General features: G+C 39.4%; 1 protein-coding gene across 1 annotated transcript in view; it reads right to left on the reverse strand.

Annotated features, from left to right (window-relative positions):
* Positions 1-21,958, reverse strand: part of LOC136872384 (ribitol-5-phosphate transferase FKTN) — a 65,601-nt gene that overhangs the window by 32,992 nt on the left and 10,651 nt on the right. Inside the window, exons 2-4 of the mRNA XM_067146193.2 lie at positions 9,679-10,002; positions 5,988-6,531; positions 1,268-1,526 (exon numbers count right to left, since the gene is read on the reverse strand). Of these exons, the coding sequence (XP_067002294.1) occupies positions 1,268-1,526; positions 5,988-6,531; positions 9,679-9,978 (1,103 nt within the window). The 5' untranslated portion in view covers positions 9,979-10,002. The remainder of the gene's footprint in view (positions 1-1,267; positions 1,527-5,987; positions 6,532-9,678; positions 10,003-21,958) is intronic.

Consider the following 21,958-nt stretch of genomic DNA (forward strand, 5'->3'; position numbering starts at 1 on the left):
TCTGAAACCAGTTTCCCAGTATCCTTAACGAGGAGATCCACCAATGTCCTCTCTACCTCTTTCCAGAGATCTTCCCTTTTATGATGAACCAAGTATTCAGTACTTTCCTTCATTCCTGATGATATGCCTGAAGTATTCTATGTTTAGTCACATGGTCAACCCATGATACTCTAAGCAGCCATCTATAAATCCACACATCAAAGACTTCAATACTCTTGACAGACACTTTGGTCAATATCTAGAACTCAACTCAGACTGAAATCCGCCAACATACTTTTTTTTTTTTAATTTAAGTTATTCTTCCATCTAATCAATATATAATTTATATCGTCGAATAGTACTAGTTTTGGCTGTTCATTGCAGCCATCCTCATGTATTCACCATAAATTATTAGAAGGACACAGTTTTGTTAAAAGCAAATGGGGTGGCAAATAACCTGATTCTCTAAAAGGGCTTTCAAAAGATGAGGTCCTTTGGATGGGTGATGGTCCTTCAGTGGAGGAAATGCTATTGTTAACCATCTTGATGGAGGGCAGCAGCTTTGTCAATAATTACCTGAGGCTGCCGAGGACTTTTAAATACCGAAAGAGCTTAGAACCAGACAGCGGTATCCTGATCTGGATCGTAGAGGAGTCATATCGCATTCCAAATGACAAAGGAAAACCACTGCATTATTTCTTTCCAGGAAAATCATCATGGCTGAAAATCAAATTAACATGATCGAGAGTCCCCGGCAGCTCTTCAATAGGAAGAGGGTGCTAAGAATCCCCAGGCCTGCCATAAAATATTTAAACAAGTGCATACTGAAAATATAGTCTTAAACGATGGTATCTTAGAATAAAAAGGGTTGGGTTGAAAACTCTGTGATTGATGAATCAATTTTGAGACTGTGCAATTTTCATTATTATCTGCTGCTTAATCTACCAGTCAATAGAGGCAACAACCATTTTATTGGTATCCAGAAGAAGGGAGAGGCATTCCTGATATCCCTCATAACATTACAGCCATGATCAATACTGGTACTACAGTTTGCTCAATATAGTTACACAGTTGCTCATAGTTATTACTCAAATTTCCCAAACGTTTCAGGGCCATCTAGAGATAAACTGAGTTGAGTCAAACTCTGCCACTGTACCTCCAAATAAATAAGTCAAGAAGATGTCTGATAGGTAAAAAAAGGCAGAAGGTAGGACAGCAATACATGTTTAGGCAATCTGCTCTCATTTCCTAAATATCACAAATAAAATCAGGACAGCAGGCTACTCACTTGAACTTTTTACCAGTCCTGGCTTGTGTTCCTCCATTCCACACCCAGTAATCTTCTTCATAAAAGAAAAATATATCAAGTTTAATGTCATTACTCATAAATGATAGCTCAAGGCTATCATTGACTCGCCCAAACCAATGTTTTAGAGTGAAACCATGAGCAATGAACTCTGACAAGATCTGTTCATTATAATCAGTTATGAAGATTCCTATATCAACATCTCTACTGTAAGGAATTATGTCACACTGCCGAAAGTATCCTGAAAGAAAAAAAAAAATACAAATATGCAATGTAAGAGAAATGTTCAGATAAGAAAGTTAACAAGACCAAAATATACCGGTATATACACCAAGTGGCCAAAAATCATGGAAAGACACTGAATGTGATGTTAATAATGAATTGCTCCTCTGTAAGCCCTCAAAACGGTAGCAATTCGGTGGAGCATCGACTCTACAAGGTGTTGGAATCATTCTGGAGGGATCTGAACCCATGCATCTTGCACCACTACCCACAACTGGTCTTGTGTAGTTGGTGCAGGGTTCATGAAGCATACACCAACATCGACAGCACCCCATAAGTGCTCAATTGGATTAAGATTGGGGGATCTGACAATCCATGGTCGTAACTTAGCTGGATTTCTCCTCCAACCACCTGCGTGCCACCATAGAGCGGTGACATGGTGCATTGTCCTGTTGAAACATGGCATTTCCATCAGGGTTTTTTTTAAATGCTATTTTTCTGGAGCGTCAACTTATAGAGATCTTTTGCCCCTACTTGTACCATGTGATATGAACCAGCGTGTAATTGGAATGGAGGAAGTGTAGAGTGTTGAATGTGAGGAAAGGAACATTAAGGATGACACAAACACCCAGTCCACAGGTCAGGGATATTAATCATTTACAATTAAAAACCCCTTACCCAACCGGGAATTGAACCCGGGGCCACGGGATGACAGGCGGACGCGTTGCCCCCTACACCGCGGGGCCAGACTCTCCATCAGGGTACTCTGAACCAGAAAGGGATGTAGATGGTCTGAAAGAACGTCTAAATAATGTCCACTGTCAGCACTCACTGCAGCTGGACAATGGGGCCTAATTGCGACCATGACAACACCGCCCAGACCAGAACTGAGCCACCTCCTGCCTGGACACAACCTTGCTGACACGCATGGGGCATACGCCACACTCTCACACACCTATCAGCACAATACAACTGGAACCATGATTCATCGGACCATACTACATGTCCCCACTGTTCCATGGTCCATTGCTGATGTTCGCAGGCCCATGCACATCATTCAGCTTCGTATCAAGGTGTCAGCAAAGGGACACGAGTTGGTCGTCAGCTGGTGAAGCCTATGCGGTGCAGTTGCCTCCTTACAGTCCTGGTAGAAATGGGTTCCTGAATCCCAACATTAAACTGGGTGGTGATCTGACTCACAGTAGCCCGTCGAGCGCCCAGTATGGTTCTGGGGAGGTGACGTGATGTCCGTTTGTTTAACACATGTGTCTTCCCATGTGGCAGTTTACACAAGTGGTAACATTCTTTCTGCGCCATGCGCCGATGATTATCCCATATTCAAAGTTGGTTAACTCGTGACATGTTGCCATTTTAACAACACTGGTGTCGGTGATAGACTGCTCAACTATGCCGCAGCTAGCCACAACGCTCAAGGGTCATATACAGCATATTTTCTAATGGGACATTCATTCCCGTGACATTTGGCCACTCAGTGTATGTCGGAAACAGACGAGGAGCAGCGACTTACCCATGCGTGAATAGACTATATATAAAAGAAATACACCAAGTCCAACATTTTCAGCTGCAGCCTTCATCAGCAGAGAAAGTAATTAGAGGGTTTTTTTTTTTTAATGTGTAGTCTATTCACATGTGCTTACATGGAAAGCAACTGCTCCATCTGTTTCTATAATGTATGATGTGTTATGCAAAATCTGGCCAGAAAGTAAACATTGGAATCACTCTAATAAGGTCAATATGGGTGGTATGGAAATGAAAAACCAAAGAAAATCATCTTCAGGGCTGCTGACAATGAGGTCAAAAGGTTATAAGTTACAGCATAGCATGATAGGAGCACTCATCTCTAAAAACTACATGTGTATCTGATGATTTACATTTCATAAAACTCTCTAAGTCTATGACTAATGTGTTTCAAGAAGCCACTGAACTGTAACAACCATCCTGAAATTTAAACTTAGGCTGAAGTGACTTTGTTGATATATACAGTAGATCTCAGGCTTCCTTAAATAATTATACGAGGGCGAATCAAAAAGTAAGTTACACTTCCAAGTTGTGACCATTTATGAAACCACCTACACATAGGCAACATGGCTATGACAACATACAATGTAAGTTCACTTTTCCACATAGTCCCTAAGAGACTGTAAACATTTCTCGGAATGGTCAACCAACTTTTCAATTCCAGATGTGTAGAAATCATCTCCAGTGCTATGTAACCACCTGGAGACAGCTGCTTGCACCTCCTCATCATTTCCTAATCGTCGTCCACCAAGATCATTCTTCAGTTTACCGAACACATGATAATCATATGGCACTAAGTCTGGACTGTATGGAGGATGCTGCATACCTTCCACTTGAATCACTGCAGCAGTTCAGATGTTTGGCAGGCTGTGTGAGGCGATAGTTGCCCTGGAAAAAAGACGACGGAAAGCCCAGCAGACTCCTGAAGGCTTCTATGTAACAGAAGTAATGAGAAGCAAATAGTGGAGAGGACTAGACTACAAGCTATGCCACATCCTCACAAGATTTGGTGTCCATGAATTCCATGGAAGGATATGTGTAAATTCCAGACTCCATGTTCCGGATGAAAGGTGTAGTATCTGTCACCTCTGTGGCATGACCCTGCTCTTAGTATCACGTAATGGACTGCAGGAAAAGGACACAACCTATCAGCAAATTTGCAAAGGACTGATAAAATTTTAAATGTAAATATGTAAAATGTATAATGTGATAAAAGTAATTGTTTCTCGCTATTGTACTAAGACATTATATGAAAATCCCTAAAGTATAAAAACTCACCAAAAAATTGTTTCATTTACCCCAGAAACTCTTTGTAAACCATGTTTGTGGTACTGGTTGATTTTTCATGTCTGTAACACCTTCAGTTTTTGAGATATCAGTATTCTAATAAAAAAGAATTTTCCTAGAAAAGAGAAAATGTCTGACACCAAAAAAAAAAAAACTTTGTTTTTAGAGATGCGACATAGAACTGTACACGTAGAAACAGTCTTCTCTCAATACCTATTTCCAAGTCTGTAACATCTTCAGTTTTGGAGATATAAGTATCCTCATAAACAGAATTCAACTTCTTCACTTCTTTCCACCCGTCTCCCACCTTAAATGGACTTTCCGAAAACAAAAAAATTTGCATTTCTTTATTTTCACGTCTGTAAAATCTTCAGTTTTTGAGATATCAGTATTCTAATAAAATTCAACCACCTTTAAAATAGTTTTTACCCCCTCCATAAGTGGTTTTAGAGGAGATCCAAATACCCAATTTTCATGTCTGTAACATCAGTAGTTCTTTTAGATATAAGTAGCCTATCCTCATACAAATAATTCAACTCATTTTTATATTCTTTCACCACCCTCCCCCCCATCAAGGGGATTTTATGGGGGGGAAAAAACATTTTCTTTATTTTTAAAGCAGACTCCAAATACCAATTTTCACGTCTGTAACATCTTCAGTTTTTGAGATATCAGTATTTTAATAAAATTCAACCACCTTTAAAATAGTTTTTACCCCCTCCATAAGTGGCTTTTCTGAAAACAAAATTACATGTTTCTCTATTTTTAAAAGAAATTAAAAATACAAATTTTCACGTCTGTAACATGTTACATTTCTGAGATATACTGTAGATATAGTTTTTTTAAATTCACCCCATTTGTCATTCCTGTTCACCCCCCCCCCCCCCGCCCAATTAATTGGATTTTCTAAAAAACAAAAAATATGCACTTATTTTAAAAGGAGGTTCTAAATACCAATTTTTCATATCTGTAACATCTTCAGTTTTTGAGATATAAGTATCCTAATAAAAGGTATTCCAAACCCTTTTTCACCTTTTTCCACCCTCCATTATGGGATTTTCCAAAAACAAAATATATGTGTTTCTTTATTTTTAAAGGAGATTTCAAATACCAAAACTTTTAAGTTTTTGAGATATGGATATATTCATTTAAACAATTCAACCCCCTTTTTACCCTCTTAGTGATAGAATATCCAAAAATCCTCCCTTAGTGAACAGCTATACTATAATATAAATGTATCCTCAAAATTTCATTTCCTTACGTCCAATAGTTTTGGCTCAGCGATAATGTATGTCAGTCAGTCAGTCAGTCAGTCAGTCAGTCAGTCAGTCAGAACATGTTATTTTATATATATAGATAGAATGTTGCCCATTGTTTTAATAATTTTTATGGAGAAATCATGCATTTGGATTAGAATAGTTGTCATGCACAATGCTGAAGTGAATGCTGTTTCTCTCATATTATTTTCTTTTCAACAATAAATCTTACAACAAACTAATCTTAGGGTGACCATTGTAGGAAGCTCTACTTGCTAATACCATGCAAAGGGTTAAGCTAAAAAATGTACTCATGCTTGAGTCAAGTAAAGGCCAACATGCAACAACGCTTGTCGCAAACGATTAATTCACATTCTCGTTCCATTATTTTATCTTACCTAAACATGTTCCACTGCTTAACCAGAACCGTACACCAAGTTTATCCAGAAGAGTTTTAGCTCTAGAAAGAAGTTTCCAAGCCCGGTGTTTGAATTTCAAAGCTTCATGAGTAGTATCTTTTCCAAATTTCTTATGGAAAATATCTGCTGTTTTATGACTACATTCAATATAACGGGAACTAGCTGCATCTCGTAGAAAGCTAACAATATCCTTAGGTATCAGAAATGGAATGTTGTCGATTGCAGCTTGTTCAGATTCAAATTTTTCAAATGCTCCTTCATGTTTCATTAACTGTAACTTATGTATGGACAAACCAAGAAGTGATAGGTGATCCATAGCATCAGGATCACTGTGGACATCCCCATGCCACCAAAAATTCCCTTCTCGTTCATGAAATAATACAAGATGAACAACAACTTTCCTCTTCAGAAGATAACATAAGGGAATGTTAGGGGCTAGACCTTGTGGACTTTCAGTAGGATTACTGTTATACATCAGAAATGTTTTATATCCTGCCTCTTCAAACATGGACAGTAAATTTTCCTAGAAAAGAGAAAATGTCCACAAAAAAAAAAAAAAAAAAAAAAAATCACTTTGTTTAGAGAACAATTTTCATAGCAGTTACAAGGCACAATATATTCAATATCAGAGAAATCTTATTCACTGCATTAGCAAGAGTTTCTGAAGTACATAAGCAAGAATACAAGTTTCTCCTCATCTATTCGAAGAAGTTCATGACTAACAACTCGACTGTTATTACCCCTACTGAAAAATATGCATTTCAAGAGATTCAAAACAAGAGGAATATATCATAGAGACCTTAATGGCTCAGAGTATAAGATATTAAAAAATATTTTGGAGTTATATAGTCTGATTAAATTTAACTGAGAACATCTCTAAGCTTTTGCCAGGAAGGAATGAGGCAGATAGATAGAGAGATGATTTATTTCACTTGGCAAAGTCAGGGGCACTTAGCTATTACTGTAAATACATAAGTAACATGAAATATGAACCTAATTCCAACCCCACTATACTGAAATAATTGATCTATACAGAAAATATTGAATATACTATATAATACCTGGTAGAAAAAAATGTTTAAACACCAAGAAGGGGTTGTGCTGGATTAATGAATGTTGGTAGGCATATTTATACATCTGAAAGATGACGCTGTTTCAAATTTCCTGCAAATCGCACTAGTGTGGCGCTAGTAGTGGCCCCATGATGTTGCATATCACATTTGCTTTAAATATGGGCTGTACCGTCCGAGAGCATTAGTTACCTATGAGATTGGATGGAGTGACTGTGAGTAGGTCAAGAATGCCTTTACGATGGCGAAGAGGCCAGTATCAACGGCTCACTGCGATTGAAGAAGGTCGTATAATACGGCTACGTGAAGATGGATTGCAGAACGCTATTGTAGAACAACTTGGCAGGAATGTCTCCACTGTGCATGCATGCTGGCAACAGTGGTCACGAGAAGGTACGCTTGCAAAAAGACCGTAGCACCACTGAGAGGGAGGACTGCCATATTCGGCTTATGGCTGTGGCGCAGCAGACTGCGTCTGAAGCAGCAATTCAAGTGGCAGATCGCACCACAGTGATGCAACGAACTGTTTGAAATCGGTTACTTTAAGGACAGCGCCGAGCCAGATGCCCAGCAGCATGCATTCCACTTAACCCAAACCACCGCCAACTGCGACTTCAGTGGCGTCAAGCGAGAGCTCATTGGAGGATGGAGTGGAGGTTCATTGCATTTTCCGATGAAAGCCACTTCTGCCTTGGTGCCAGTGATGGTCGTGTATTGGTTAGAAGGAGGCCAGGTGAGCGCTTGCATTCCACCTGTCTGCGACGTTGACACACTGAATATACACCGGGAGTTCCAGTCTGGGGAGCAGTTTGCTATGACAGCAGGAACACACTCGTGGTTTTCCCACACACCCTGACTGCAGATGTGTATGTCCATCTGGTGATTCGACCTGTTGTGCTGTCATTCATGAACGGGATTCCCGGGGGGGGGGGGGGTTCCCACAAGATAATGCATGCCCCATGCCATTGTTGTAATCCAACGTGTTCTACAGAGTGTCGACATGTTGGCTTGGCTTGCTCGATCCCCCGATCTGTCCCCAATTGAGCACATATGGGACATCATTGGACGACAACTCCAGCGTCATCCACAAATGGCATTAACCCTCCCTGTATTGTCCAACCAAGTGCAACAGGCGTGGAACTCCATCCCACAATCTGACATCCAGCACCTGTACGACACAATGCATGCACGTTCGCATGCCTGCATTGATCAGTCAGCTATTCCACCAGTTATTAATGGACCAGCATAACACATTTGCAATGGCTTTTAACCTGTAATCTTGTACCTTTAATCAATTAAATATGTTACCTCGACAAATATATTGCCAAAATTTCTGTATACTACATTCCTTATTTCATGGTGTTTGGATATTTTTTTCTGTCAGTGTATGCAAAATGAAAGGACATAGTGCTTCCTAAATACAATAATGATGTAATACCTATGTAGAAATTAAAAGAAACAATAAAAATATTATTAATGATGATCATGATATTATTAATAAACTGTACTATAATTTACCATTTAATGTTAAAAGCTAGGATTATTTAACTGGGGAATCACAGCGATGTACTACCACAAGAATGATGATGATGATGATGATGATGATGTTTGTCCAACCCTTGTCCCGTTTCCCTACGGGGTCGGGTATGAGGTGAGATGAATCTGTCGTGGCGGGTTTTTATGACCAGATGCCCTTCCTAATGTCAACCTCATCAGAGGAGTTAATGAGATGTATGATGTATGATATACGATAGTAGGGAGAGGGTGAAACCTGGTGCCAGCACATAGCCTACTCCTGTCAAATAGCACCAAGGGGTCTGCTCAAGACTTAACATCCCCATCCGACAGACGAATCACCCCCAACAGCGTCATATGCCCTCACTCCATATGAGCACTGCGGAGAGGTTTGGAATTTAATCCAGGCTTTTGGCACGCAATCTAGTGATTAGAAATTGTATACCAGCACCTCCCCAATCCTGCCAGCCAACATTCTGATGGTGAAATTTTTTTCGATCAAAAGGACTCGAACCGGCTAACCTCGGTGTCAGACCGTTTAGACTTCAGCTGGGCTAATAATAATAATAATAATAATAATAATAATAATAATAATAATAATAATAATTAATAAAATAAGTGGAATGCATCCTACTAATTACTTTTACAATTTCATGAAGACAATGTGGTTCCAAAATTTTGTCCCATTGGTGTTCTTTTACATGCCACTAAATCTATCAACAAGAGGCTGGCAAATCTGAACACACCTGACTGACCTACGATCAAATCCACCAACTTGGGCTCAGAAAGCCAGTGCTCTATCATCTAAGGAATAGAAGCAATGGTGAAAGGGAAACTAGGAAGAGGAAGAAAAAAATATCAAATGTTGGACAATATGAAAGGAAATAAATATTTGGATATGAAAAACTTGGCACAGGATAGGCAACAGTGGAAGAGGTTCATCCCATGACAAGACCTGCCATAAGGCAGAATACCTAGATGATGATGTATATAAATTTAGAAAATGGTTACTGAATGACATTATTCAGAATATAAATACTCAAATAATTGTACTAAAGCTTAAAACAAACAAATTTCATACTTACATTATGTTTAAGACCACGAAATAGTACTGCAAATGTCAAAGGATATGTGGCATCACAAAGAATACAGACATTCTTATCATTTCTATGATTGAGGTATTGATGCAGAATATGGTTATCAATGGCAAGTAATGACAGATGTAACTTAGAAGTGATGTTGACGATGCCCATGATATCATCCAATGGAAGTACAGAATGTTTATTGTAGGGATACATCAATAACGCAAAAAGGCTTAATTGGGCTGCAAGCAAGATTAATCCAGCAATCACACATAGATGAAGAGCAGTATTATTTTTCATCATTTGATGTCTTCAATACCACAGCACCTATATAAAAAGTAAATAACATAAATAACAAATATTTTTAAACAATGTACATCTGTGTGTCAAAATGCTGCCATTCTGCTAATGAGAATCTCTCAAGCTAGTGGGACTTAAATTAACATAGAAAATTATGCTCTGACGTCCGTATCTATCACCACTCCAGTTAATACATGCAACAAACAGATCATTCACTTTTTCTTTCTGGAAATATGAAATAACATATAAATGAAACAGATATCTTCATAAAAATCTAGATTGAAGTTCGGTCATAAATAACACTAAAGAATGACAATCAGATGCATTGACTTTTGAGGATGCAAATTTATTTGTGGGTATTAATAAACATACAACTAACTCTGCTATAGCCGGTCACAAGCTTAGTTGGGAAAGGAGGAGAGGGAGGAGTAATGTCTCATTTAAAAATTTTGGCCAGGATGACTGTGAAGACCTCAACGGCAGTGAAGGTGGAGATGAAGCTCATAAATATGGTGGAACTGACGGAAGAGGCAGCCTTACCCAATTGGGGCTGATCGGTTGGGCCCACTGCCTTGTGGGTAGAAAAAGGATTCTCACAGGCGTGGGGATCTATCTTAGAGCTTACAACTTCAGTTCTACTTTCAAAAGGACTTCCTGTTTTCCCAACAACTTCAACAATTGGCATGATTGAAACATCTCCAGTAAAAACTACTCCAGGTGGTAACTGGAAACAGAAATCCCTCACCACCAAGAAGTAGTGCAACCAGGCTGTTGGATTCTGGAGATCATGTAGGGAAGGGTCAGAGCTTCCTGGAACTGTATCACAAATAATAAGACCTATGCAAAAACATTTGTTTGGAACACTAAATACCAACACACACCTTCAGATAAGAAAACTAAAAGAATTAACAAAATTTCTGGAAGAAAATAGCATATCCCTTTCAGACCGTGTACGCACAATTGTGCGGGTTCGTATTTTATTTATGTCCGAGCTTATTTGACGTTTTCTTGGTGCTAGAATGGACTGAACTGCTTGTGCGGGACATGTAATTTGTACTTCAGTTGTTTTTATTTAGCACTTGACCACCAGGGGGCAGGAAGAAGAGTTTCAAAATACAGTTCATTAGCAAGATGGCAAGAAGAAGCAATGCCTAAAGTAAGTATTTATTTATTGCATTCACATTAATCAAGAAGCTTTACTGAATATCAGAATATAATCAATGAAGTGTGTAAATTGTTTAGCGAATGTAAATTGTGAACTTACAACATTGTGCGTAACACCATGAGGTTTTGAATGTTTATACGCACAACTGTGCGGGCTAGGTTTCCCTACAGGCAATGCATGTGGGAGTGCTGGGTGCTGCCACCAAAAGAACTGTGAAAGCAGAACTCGTACTCTACGTGAGAAATGTAATGTATAAAATTTTAATACTTTAAAATTGTTCCACGCTATAAAATAGAAAATTTGATCGTGTACATGTGTATATTCACATGTACTGAGCTGAAATTTTTTATTTTTTTTAAGTAGTGAATTAAGTCCTGACATGCACAATTGTGTGGGTTCTGTTTTTCAGATGATAGTTCTTATTTTGTAAAATAAACTGTAAAAACATGTATTTGAGAGCATTTTAGTAAATTTTAGACGTACAAACAAAAATCTCCACCTCCAGTTTTCTTTTAGGTCTGACGACAAGGTGCTGCTACCAAAAGGGCTGTAAAAGCAAAACTAGTTTTCAGTGTGGAAAATGTAATGTTTACTTGTGTTTGAACGAAGATTTTAATTGTTCTAAATTATTCCATACTGCAAAATAGACCATTTGATCATGCGCATATGGATATTAGCATGCATTGAGGTAATTTTTCTTTTTTTGTAAGTAGTGAGTTAAGTCCTGACACGTACAATTGTGTAGGTACTTGTTTTTTTTTTCAGATGTTCAATTTTATTTTGTGCAGACTGAACGCTGAAAGGCATAACAGTCTATAATGATAATGTATGTATGTATGTATGTATGTAGAATAAACTAAAAATATATGTATTTACGAGCATTTTAGACAGTTTTTGATGTACAAACAAAAATTCACACCGCCAGATTTCTTTCAGGACTGAAAGGGATAAATATTCTGGCAATGTAAGAAATGACATATCTGGATGACAACACAATGGAGTCAGTAATTTTTGAAATATACAAGGGCAAACCCTATGGTAAGGAAAATTACCAGTACTTGAAACCAGAGGTCAAGAAAACTGACTCGATTACAAATTTAGCTCCCTATTAGAATCTCATCCTATTATTTAGGTCAGGAAACAAAATCTAAATGATCATCAAAGCCCACACACCCATAAACCAGGACAGAAAGAGGAACAAGAAGAAAGTAGAAGACTTCTGGGAAACAATTGAAAATGAGACATCCAAAATACACCAAAGAAATGTAAAAATCTTAGCAGGAGACTTCAATGTCCAGATAGGAAAAGAAAAGAAGCACAAAATGATTGTAGTAGAATGCCCAGCACATTAAAGAACAAGGGACAGATTAATTGCCTTTTGCAAGCAGTTCAGCCTGAAATTCATGTCTACTCATTTCAAAACCCTCCCAAAGAAGAAGAAACCCTAGATATCCCCTAATACAATGTTAGGGGAATTTCAAATAGACTACGTTGCAATAACAGCCTACAATAGAAGAGAGAGCTTGAACGTCAAAGTGAGGGATATAAACATGGACCACTTCCTATCACTTTGTCGCCATAAGACCTGTGTTGGTGCGATGTAAAACAAATTGTAAATATATATATATTGAAGATGAACAGCTGGAGGAAATCTGGGAATCACTAACAAAAGCAGCTAAAAAGTTACAGGAAATAAAAAAGGAAACATAGATAGTGGAACAAACAATTCCATGACATCCTTGATGATGGTTAAGGGCCTGGATGAGACGCCATTCAAACCAAACAAAAGCAAAATGGAACAACTTCAGTCAACAAAGAAAATCCACTGTGAAAATCATACAAGGAAGTATGACAAAAGCCATTTAGAAAATCTGGAAGAGGACTTCAAGAAACACAACACCAGGGAGTTCTACAACACTTTTTTTTTTTTTTTTGCAAGTTGCTTTACGCCGCACCGACAGAGTTAGGTCTTATGGCGACGATGGGACAGGAAAGGGCTGGAAGTGGGAAGGAAGCGGCTGTGGCCTTATTTAAGATACAGCCTGGTGTGAAAATGGGAAACCACAAAAAACCATCTTCAGGGCTGCCGACAGTGGGGCTCGAAAACACTATCTCCCGAATACTGGATACTGGCCGCACTTAAGCGACTGCAGCTATCAAACCATCAGGAAGAACTGCAGCAATATCAGCCTTCAAGGCTACATGTTAAAAGAAAGGGTGGTACTTCAGCCTTAAGTAACAAGGAAAACTGCCAGCTTTTGGCCAACTATTTCAAAATCCTTCTACACTGCGATGAACCATCAGAAATACTGAACTGTGAAAAACCACCAATAGAGAACCTAAGTCACAACCACCGTGTCTCATGTAAATAAAAGCAATCATCAAAGAGCCAAAAAATCATAAAGCACCTGGGAAAGATAGAATAGTACCGGCGATGTGGAAAATTGGACAGTACAAGACAGCGGAGAACTTTCACGGACTGATCTGTGATAAATGCAAAGAAGAGAAGAATTCCACCTGATCAATACTTGTTTATTATTATTATTATTATTATTAAAAAAACAGGACCGGTTTCGACCCTAGCGGGTCATCCTCAGCTGGACATACATATAACACATCGTACAATATGTACAAATGCAGGGGTCATGCTACCCCGGGAAGGCATATACAGTATAACAAGTGGAGATGCAATTCTCCCCTAGTATGTCGGCACTGCATTGTACTTATCACATGTACAGCTTGCAGTGGTGTCGCTACTGGCTTGCTATCTGGCCAGTGTCTTGGGAAGGTGCAGTATCCAACTGATGGGCCCATGCCCCACTGGGGCAAAACATTGGTAATTTTTGACAATTGAGTTTCTTGAATTTTATTTAACTACCGAGAAATTTCACTATAACCAGTCTCATACTAAATACTTTCCAAGGCCTTATACCAAAAGGACAGTTGGATAGTCAAATAGGCAAATATCAAGGAAGGTTCAGAAAGGGAAGATCATGTGCAGAACAGATATTTAGTCTCCAAAGCATCCTGAGAGCTATAACATATAGAAATACAGTAAATGAGTCTGTCAATTTCAGAAAGGCTTATGATTCAATTGACCGGTACACACTCTTCAATATTCTGGAAGAATTTGATGTAGACAGAAATATTACAGAACTGATAAAACAAATATTAACAGAAACTGTCTCAGAAGTTAAATTTTGTGGAGAAATTTTAGAGACATTTGTAATTAAGACAGGAGTCAGGCAGGGAAACAGACTGTCACTGGTTTTGCTTAAGAAATAACGACAACAAGGTGAAAAAAAAAAAGCCATAAAAGAAGACTGAACAGAGGGAAACTGTTTGGGTCTAAAGAGGCAGGGTTTGAAGCCAGAATGCCTAGCTTTTGCTGATGACTCGCTCTGTTAACAAAATATGAAGAAGTCTGAACAATGCTTGAAAAACTTCATGAAATTTCAGAAAAAGCAGGACTCATAATATTCTATGATAAAATAGAATACTGACATGGTATAGAAAAGCACCTGGAAAAAAGTTCAGAAAAATCAAGAGAATGGGCAAATTTAAATATCATGGTGAATGGATCCAGCCAAATGGGATTGATAAATGAGCAAATGGGAAAGAATCAGGAAGATAAAAGTAGCATATAGATTGCACAGAATAAGTATAACAAGTCAGGTGGCGGTCAATAAACCCGATGCCCCTGGGATGGACAACAGCTTCGGGCAGAGGAGACCCCTGGGAAGGGTGATGGTCTCTCAGTGGATTCAATCCCACTGGAACTCATCTTGTTGGAGGGCAGCAGCTTCAACAGAATTGGCTTGAGGCTGATGACAAACTTGTGGGCTGAAAGGGCTCAGGGCCAGACAATGGCACACTTAGCTGGATTAGTGGTACAAGTGGCGCGCTGCAATGCGGAAGGCAATGGAAAACCACCGTATTACTTTTTCCTTGTACAATCATCATGGCTGTGAATACCAAACATATGGCACTCACAAGGAAACATCGGCAATGGGTAAATCGCCGATCGCGATGAAACTTGGAAAACACATTGAGGTACACGTAAAAATGATGTCAGCATCAATTTTGGGTGACAACATTCATTAGGGCGTTAACTACGGGGCCTAGAAGTTGCGACATTTCAAATTCCGCGCGATCAGCGGTGAATAACTGCTGGCCAATGCTAAGCTGGCACACTGCGTATCTGGAGACACGCCTCTGCAGCTCCTCCCCTCCCCGCTCCAATTGGTTCACCACCGCATGTTCACCTTCTCCCCGCGCTTGCCGGCCGCTGTCGAAGAGAACCAGTGCTACACTTTCCGTACTCTATCAGCCTTCCTCATATCTCTCCTTTGTAATTTCCACGTTATATTAGTCAGTTTACGTTTTCTGAAATGTTTATGAAAATGTTTGCACCAGGCGAGCTGGCCTTGCGGTTAGAGGCGCGCGGCTGTAGGCTTGCATCTGGGGGATAGTGGGCTCGAATCCCACTGTCCGCAGCCCTGAAGATGGTTTTCCGTGGTTTCCCATTTTTACACCAGGCAAATGCTGGGGTTGTACCTTAATTAAGGCCATGGCCGCTTCCTTCCAACTCCTAGGCCTTTCCTATCCCATCGTTGCCATAAGACCTATCTGTGTCCGTGCGACGTAAAGCAATTAGCAAAAAAAAAAGTACGGTGCCTGTTATTAATTGTGATTTTTTTCAGTTTTCTTTTCTCTATTTTTTAATGTTTCGAATAGACCAAAGATTGTTTTTGTTTACTATCAGTTATTGACGGGGAGTTTGCCCGATGTAATTGTTACGGAGTCATTTATTGTGTTGCCTTGTAATTGTTTTTTGTTGTACCAGTTCGTACAATACTCATTTAACTTTTTGCGTGTAACTGCCATTATACCCAAAAGACTGTAGTGTGATACTTTAATATCGGTACTTGTTGAATAAATAGACCTTCGTCAGCTATAACGCAAAAGTACCGGTACAGTAAGACTACAGGTCTGCCTGTGATTACTGTATATCTATTGCATTTATAAATGCACATCTTTTTTATGTTTCAAGGCTTTTCTTATTACGTCAAACTTTACTACATTCCATGTCATACTCATATCGAAGTTGCCTATGCATTAAATTAATTTACATTTGACAACCATTGCTGCAATTGAAATGTGTTGTGCCTGTCACTGCAAAACATAAATAAATCGTTTGGTACAAGCACAAATAAAAACATTCTACCTACAGGCCTATTCATTATACCAGAGTACGCAATACGGAAAATACCAGTAGTTTCAAACTCGAAGTTTATAATTGTTGTTGTTGTCGTCCGCGATGTTGTTTCGTTATGACACAACTGGTAGGTAGCGTACACAAAATGGGTGGGGGGAAGGGGTCATAAAAAGAAGATCTGGACCTATAACCAGGTTTTGATATCCTGAGGTACCGAATCTCATTACATTCATTGAGGTCCTCTACCCGGGCACGTAATTTCTTTACATAAAAAGGTATTTAACATTGTTTAAAGGTGGGAGATTTATTTAGTGGTGGGTGATTTAATTTAATTAATTCCATATGTATGTCCACTCTAAAGGACACTATCGACAGCTTTAACGCGTTTTAGAAGTAAATAATAATTTAAGCGTAGGTAGGACGTGGTACCCCATCCCGGAATTGTACCCACGAATGTGACAACTCACCGGAATAAGCAGGAATGAAAATATAACATTTGAATAAAATATGGGTATATTAATGTAGGTTATTTATTATCATTATGTGTGAAACGGAACGTAATTTAAAGGATTCCAATAATTACAGTACGAAAAGAAGCAGTCGGTCCCGTTGAACAGCTAAGCAACCAGCAAGCGCGGGGAGAAGGGGAACGTGCGGTGGCGAACCAATTGGAGCAGGGAGGGGAGGAGCTGCAGAGGCGTGTCTCCACATACGCAGTGTGCCAGCTTAGCATGGGCCAGCAGGTATTCATCGCTGATAGCGCGGAATTTGAAAAGTCGCAACTTTTAGGCCCCGTAGTTAACGCCCTAATGAATGTTGGCACCCAAAATTGATGCCGACATCATTTTTACGTGTACCTCAATGTGTTTTCCAAGTTTCATCGCGATCGGCGACTTACCCATTGCCGATGTTCCCTTGTCAGTACCCAGCAGACCTTAGATGGTCATGTGGTGCTAAGAATCTCCGTGTCAGCCATCAGGATTGCAACATGGAATGCCCAAAGTAGGCCTATGCAGGAAAGATAATCAATGCCACACGAGAGATGGAGAGACTAGAGATCGAGATCCTAGGTCCAGGATGGTGAACCTATGACAAGCGTGCCACTAGGTGACACGAGAACATGACTTTTGTGCCATGTCAGAGAAAGTACTAACATATTTTAATGTTTCTAACATCTAATAAATAGGTAGAAAATCTAAGAACATAGCCTATTTTAATATTAGGCATCAATAAAGAAGTATGTAACAATTAATTCTATGGAGATATGTTTTTTACTTTTTTTATTAGGTTAAAGCAAATACCTTGTTCTTAAAATTTACTTTTTTAAGTGTAATTTTCAGTGACGTTTGCAAAATAAATTCATTTAAATGGATTTATATGTAATGCAATCTAATACCTAAATTAAGTTAAATGAGGGGCCAATGACCTTATGCCTATTGCTCACGGTAAAATGTTTTGTAAAATTTGTGGTACAATTAATTTTATAAAAATTTGGTGAAAACAAGTTGTGTTGCTCACGATAAAATTATTTTATAAAATCCGTGGAAACATCAGGATGGCCATCTATGAACTTACTTGTGAACTAAGATGTGTATGTGCTGCCATCTACCAATAAACTTTTAAACCAAGAATCAACTGTTCAACAAAGCAAAACTTGCTGCTTTAGCTCCAATTATATGTTGTACAGTGGTAAAAAGGAAGAAAAGAAATGCCAGGAAATGCTGGACTCAGGATTGGATCAAAAGAAGAAGGTAGAGGATTGCTACGCAGCCAGTCCCTGCTATGAATGGTGTGAAAATATTGATCATAGGGTCGGTTGGTGCATGCATTTCAGTGGGCTTGGCAGACTGATATGTAATAGCAACTTCTGGCTCGGTGAGGAAAGCAACGGGAAACTACCTCACTCCTCATTTCCCTAGTACGCCTCTTCAGTGATGCCTAGGCCGTCTATGACAGCTCATGGCAGAACTATTGAGGATCCAACCAGCCTTGGGGCTGATGACTAAACATACATACAGAGGATTGCTGTCCTTGGTCAAAAATTAGTTGAGGTTAGAAGACCAGTATTCACATAGGAATTCAGAAATTGTGTTTTTTGCCTCTCTTCTTGCATTTCTGCTGTGGTAAAGTGGCGTTTTAACTTCGTACAAACAAGGATATTTCTGGTATTCGTCAGTAAAACACTTACAGCTTCCTTAGTCCACCCAGATCCTGCCATTTTAGAAAGAAGTGTTTGTTTACAATCGAGCTTCGCAATCTTCTCACGACGTAGCTCCAGCATCATCGTGATGTCAGCTTCGCTGATTGGTTCGTTTCGTAAAATTAATTTTACGGAATAGAATGGAACATGTCCTATTTTATGAAAAGTTTTATCAAAGGTTTTATAAAATTTGAATTTGACCGTGAGCAAAAGAAATTTTATAAAATTAAATTACTGTACAATAAATTTGACAGAAAATTTTACTGTGAGCAACAGGCATTAGATGTTAGGCCCCTTTAAACAACAATCATCATCATCAAGTTAAATGAGGGGTTTCATGATGATTTTAAAGAAAAATAACTGATGGCACACTAGACAGTAAAAAGTAATGAACAAGACCTTAATTAACACACTAGTTGGTAAAGGTTTGCCATCCCTGGTCTAGGTGTAAGTGAAATGAGATGACCAGGATGTAGGAACGACCACATGGTGTACTATGCTGGGAACAATGAGCTGGGATCACCAACAATAAGTTGCTGTAATAGTTTCACACCAGGTGAGCTGTGCCATGAAGAATTTTGTGCTGCTTTCAGACAGCAGCTGCAAGCCAGTCCTCTCAATGTGAACATTACCCAGGTATACATACCAACTGGAGATAAGGAGGATGAAGAGGCCGAAAAGTTCTGTAACAGGACCAGGAGATGATGCGAATGACAGAGAAGCAGGATCCGGATACTGTCACAAGGGACTTCAATGTGAAGGTAGGGGAGAGAAGAATAGCAGAAGTGGTGGGAGATTTTGGTGTGGGTATCTGGTGGAATGAGAGGGGAATTCGACTCATTTAATTCTACTAGGAAGAAAATCTAATTGCTCTGAACACCTTCAAACTTTCACCATGCCATCTTTCCACATGGAAGTTGCCTCAAGACAGACAAGGAGCACAGTCGGTAAGACAGTGGGGAAGTGCAGCATTCTAAATTTTTTTTGAACTATTTAAATTTTATTTCATCTCTGGGATTTGATATAATATTTTTGAATACCCTGTAGTATACACACCATTTACCGAAAACATTTCCTATTACATCATATTAAACATTCTACAACTTTTCTAATTTTCTCAGATTTCTGGATTGGTTGAAATAATAGGCTAAAATAAAACTAATTTTATTGGTTAATAATCATCAACGAGGTCAATCCCGTATGCTAAATGGGCATTTCATTTTGAAATGCTAGTTTCTTGTTTCCCGGCTTGTTCAGGACGCTAGTTAGCCTGTTGTCCTTCGGATTTGGTTCTCTTGGAGAACTACTCCCACTCTCGTGGGTAAGCCCCAGCATTTCTGGGTAAACACTTGCTTCCTTCGGTCTTCATTTTTAATCATGACAAGGTAACTACAAGTGCAGGTATTTTCCCCGCTGAGGTCTATTGACCAAGTTTAAATATTTAAATGTCGCCAAAGTAATTTGTCAATTAAACCCATCATATCTTGTGAGGAGGCTAGTCTTTTAAAATAGTTTATTATCCTTAATGTAAATTTACCTGATGACTTAGCCTCAGTCCACCTCTGTGGTGTAGTGGTTAGCGTGATTAGCTGCCACCCCCAGAGGCCTGGGTTCAATTCCCGGCTCTGCCACGAAAGTTAAAAAGTGGTACGAGGGCTGGAACGGGGTCAACTCAGCCTCTGGAGGTCAACTGAGTAGAGGTGGGCTTGATTCCCACCTCAGCCATCCTTGAAGTAGTTTTCTGTGGTTTCCCAATTCTCCTCCAGACAAATGCCGGCATGATACCTAACTTAAGACCACGGCCGCTTCCCTCCCTTTTCCTTGCCTATCCCTTCCAATCTTCCCATCCCCCACCCCCACAAGGCCCCTGTTCAGCACAGCAGGTGAGGTCGCCTGGGTGATGTACCGGCCCTCCTCCCCAGTTGTATCCTGGCCCAAAGTCTCATGCTCCAGGACACTGCCCTTGAGGCGGTAGAGGTAGAATCCCTTGCTGAGTCCGAGGAAAAAACCAACCCTGGAGGGTAAACATATTAAGAAAGAAAGAAGACTTAGCCTCAGTAATTATGGTTTAACCTTTTAAATATGTTAACTGGGAACATGTTCTCCTTTGCCATTCAACTTTTGTCAGATGGCAACCTGGTGGTTGGGAACATGAAGCTTAATCTCAAAACCATTCACAAAGGGCCAATGACAGCACTAGTAAATATAAACAAGGTCAAAGAGGTCGAGGTTTGCCGCAGAGTCAAGGTTGATCTTGTGGAAAGGCTGAAGCAACTGAAGAATAAACAACTCAATGTAGAGGAGTTGTAAGCAGGCGTGGAGCAGGTGCTCATCACAACGAAGACAAAACATTTGACATCAGGGGTGAGGAGGAAGAAATAGCCATGGAGGATGGATGAGATTCTGAACTTAATGGATGAGAGACTGAAATTAAAGAATCGTAACCGACAGCGATACGGCTACGTACATCAGGAAATAAAAGCCAAGATCAAAGCCGCTCAAGAAAAATGGTTGTTACCAGAGTGTCTGGAAATGGAAGAAAAGGGAGACATTACAATTTTCAGGCTGCACAAGAAGACCAAAGAGACATTGGGAATTAATAGAAAGCACAGCACAAACATGCTGTATCTATTAAAAATGTATGAATAAATAATTTTCAATTATAAATAGTGTATTGACAAGGTGGATCCAACATAAACTATTTTAAATAGTTTTTTTAATAGATTTAGACAAGTCAATAAAGGATCAAATCAAATACCTATTATGGTTTAGTTTATCAACACCAACATGCTGCTCAACAAAAGCAACCAGCTGGTGATGGACACAGCTGATAAGCTGAAGCTCTGGAAGGCATACCTTCAGCAGCTATTTGAGGATGCCAGACCAAAGCAGCACAGCGTGGTTGAAGCAAACACCGGTCATGTCATCTTGCAGGAGGAGGTGCGGTGAGTTGTTTGACAACCGAAGACCAGTAAGGCAACAGGGCCAGATCAGGTGTATGCCAAAATCCTAAAGCTGGTGGATGACAATGGCACTGATGTCCTTACACACCTCTTCAACATGGTGTACAGAACCGGCATAATTCCCAACTATTGACTTAAGTCAACCTTCGTCACTCTGCCAAAACAGGAATAGGAATACATGATACAAGTTGTATATCCTTGCCATGAGCAAACATGGTAGAATGCACTGGACTTTTTGTGTCAAGGAACACTGGTGGAATTTCTGCCCTATTTTTTCCTAACCATTCCCACTTAAGTTAGTCCTCTTTTTTTTTTTTTTTTTTTTTTTTTGCGGATGTAAGGCAAGAGAAACTGCAGAGAAAGGTCTATCAGGTTGCCTTCCAATGTAAACTTCCATCTTGTACATGTAGTAAATGCGAACGTTAGCTAGAGGAAAT

Source organism: Anabrus simplex, chromosome 4 (assembly GCF_040414725.1).
Source record: "Anabrus simplex isolate iqAnaSimp1 chromosome 4, ASM4041472v1, whole genome shotgun sequence".
NCBI classification, from domain to species: Eukaryota; Metazoa; Arthropoda; class Insecta; order Orthoptera; family Tettigoniidae; genus Anabrus; species Anabrus simplex.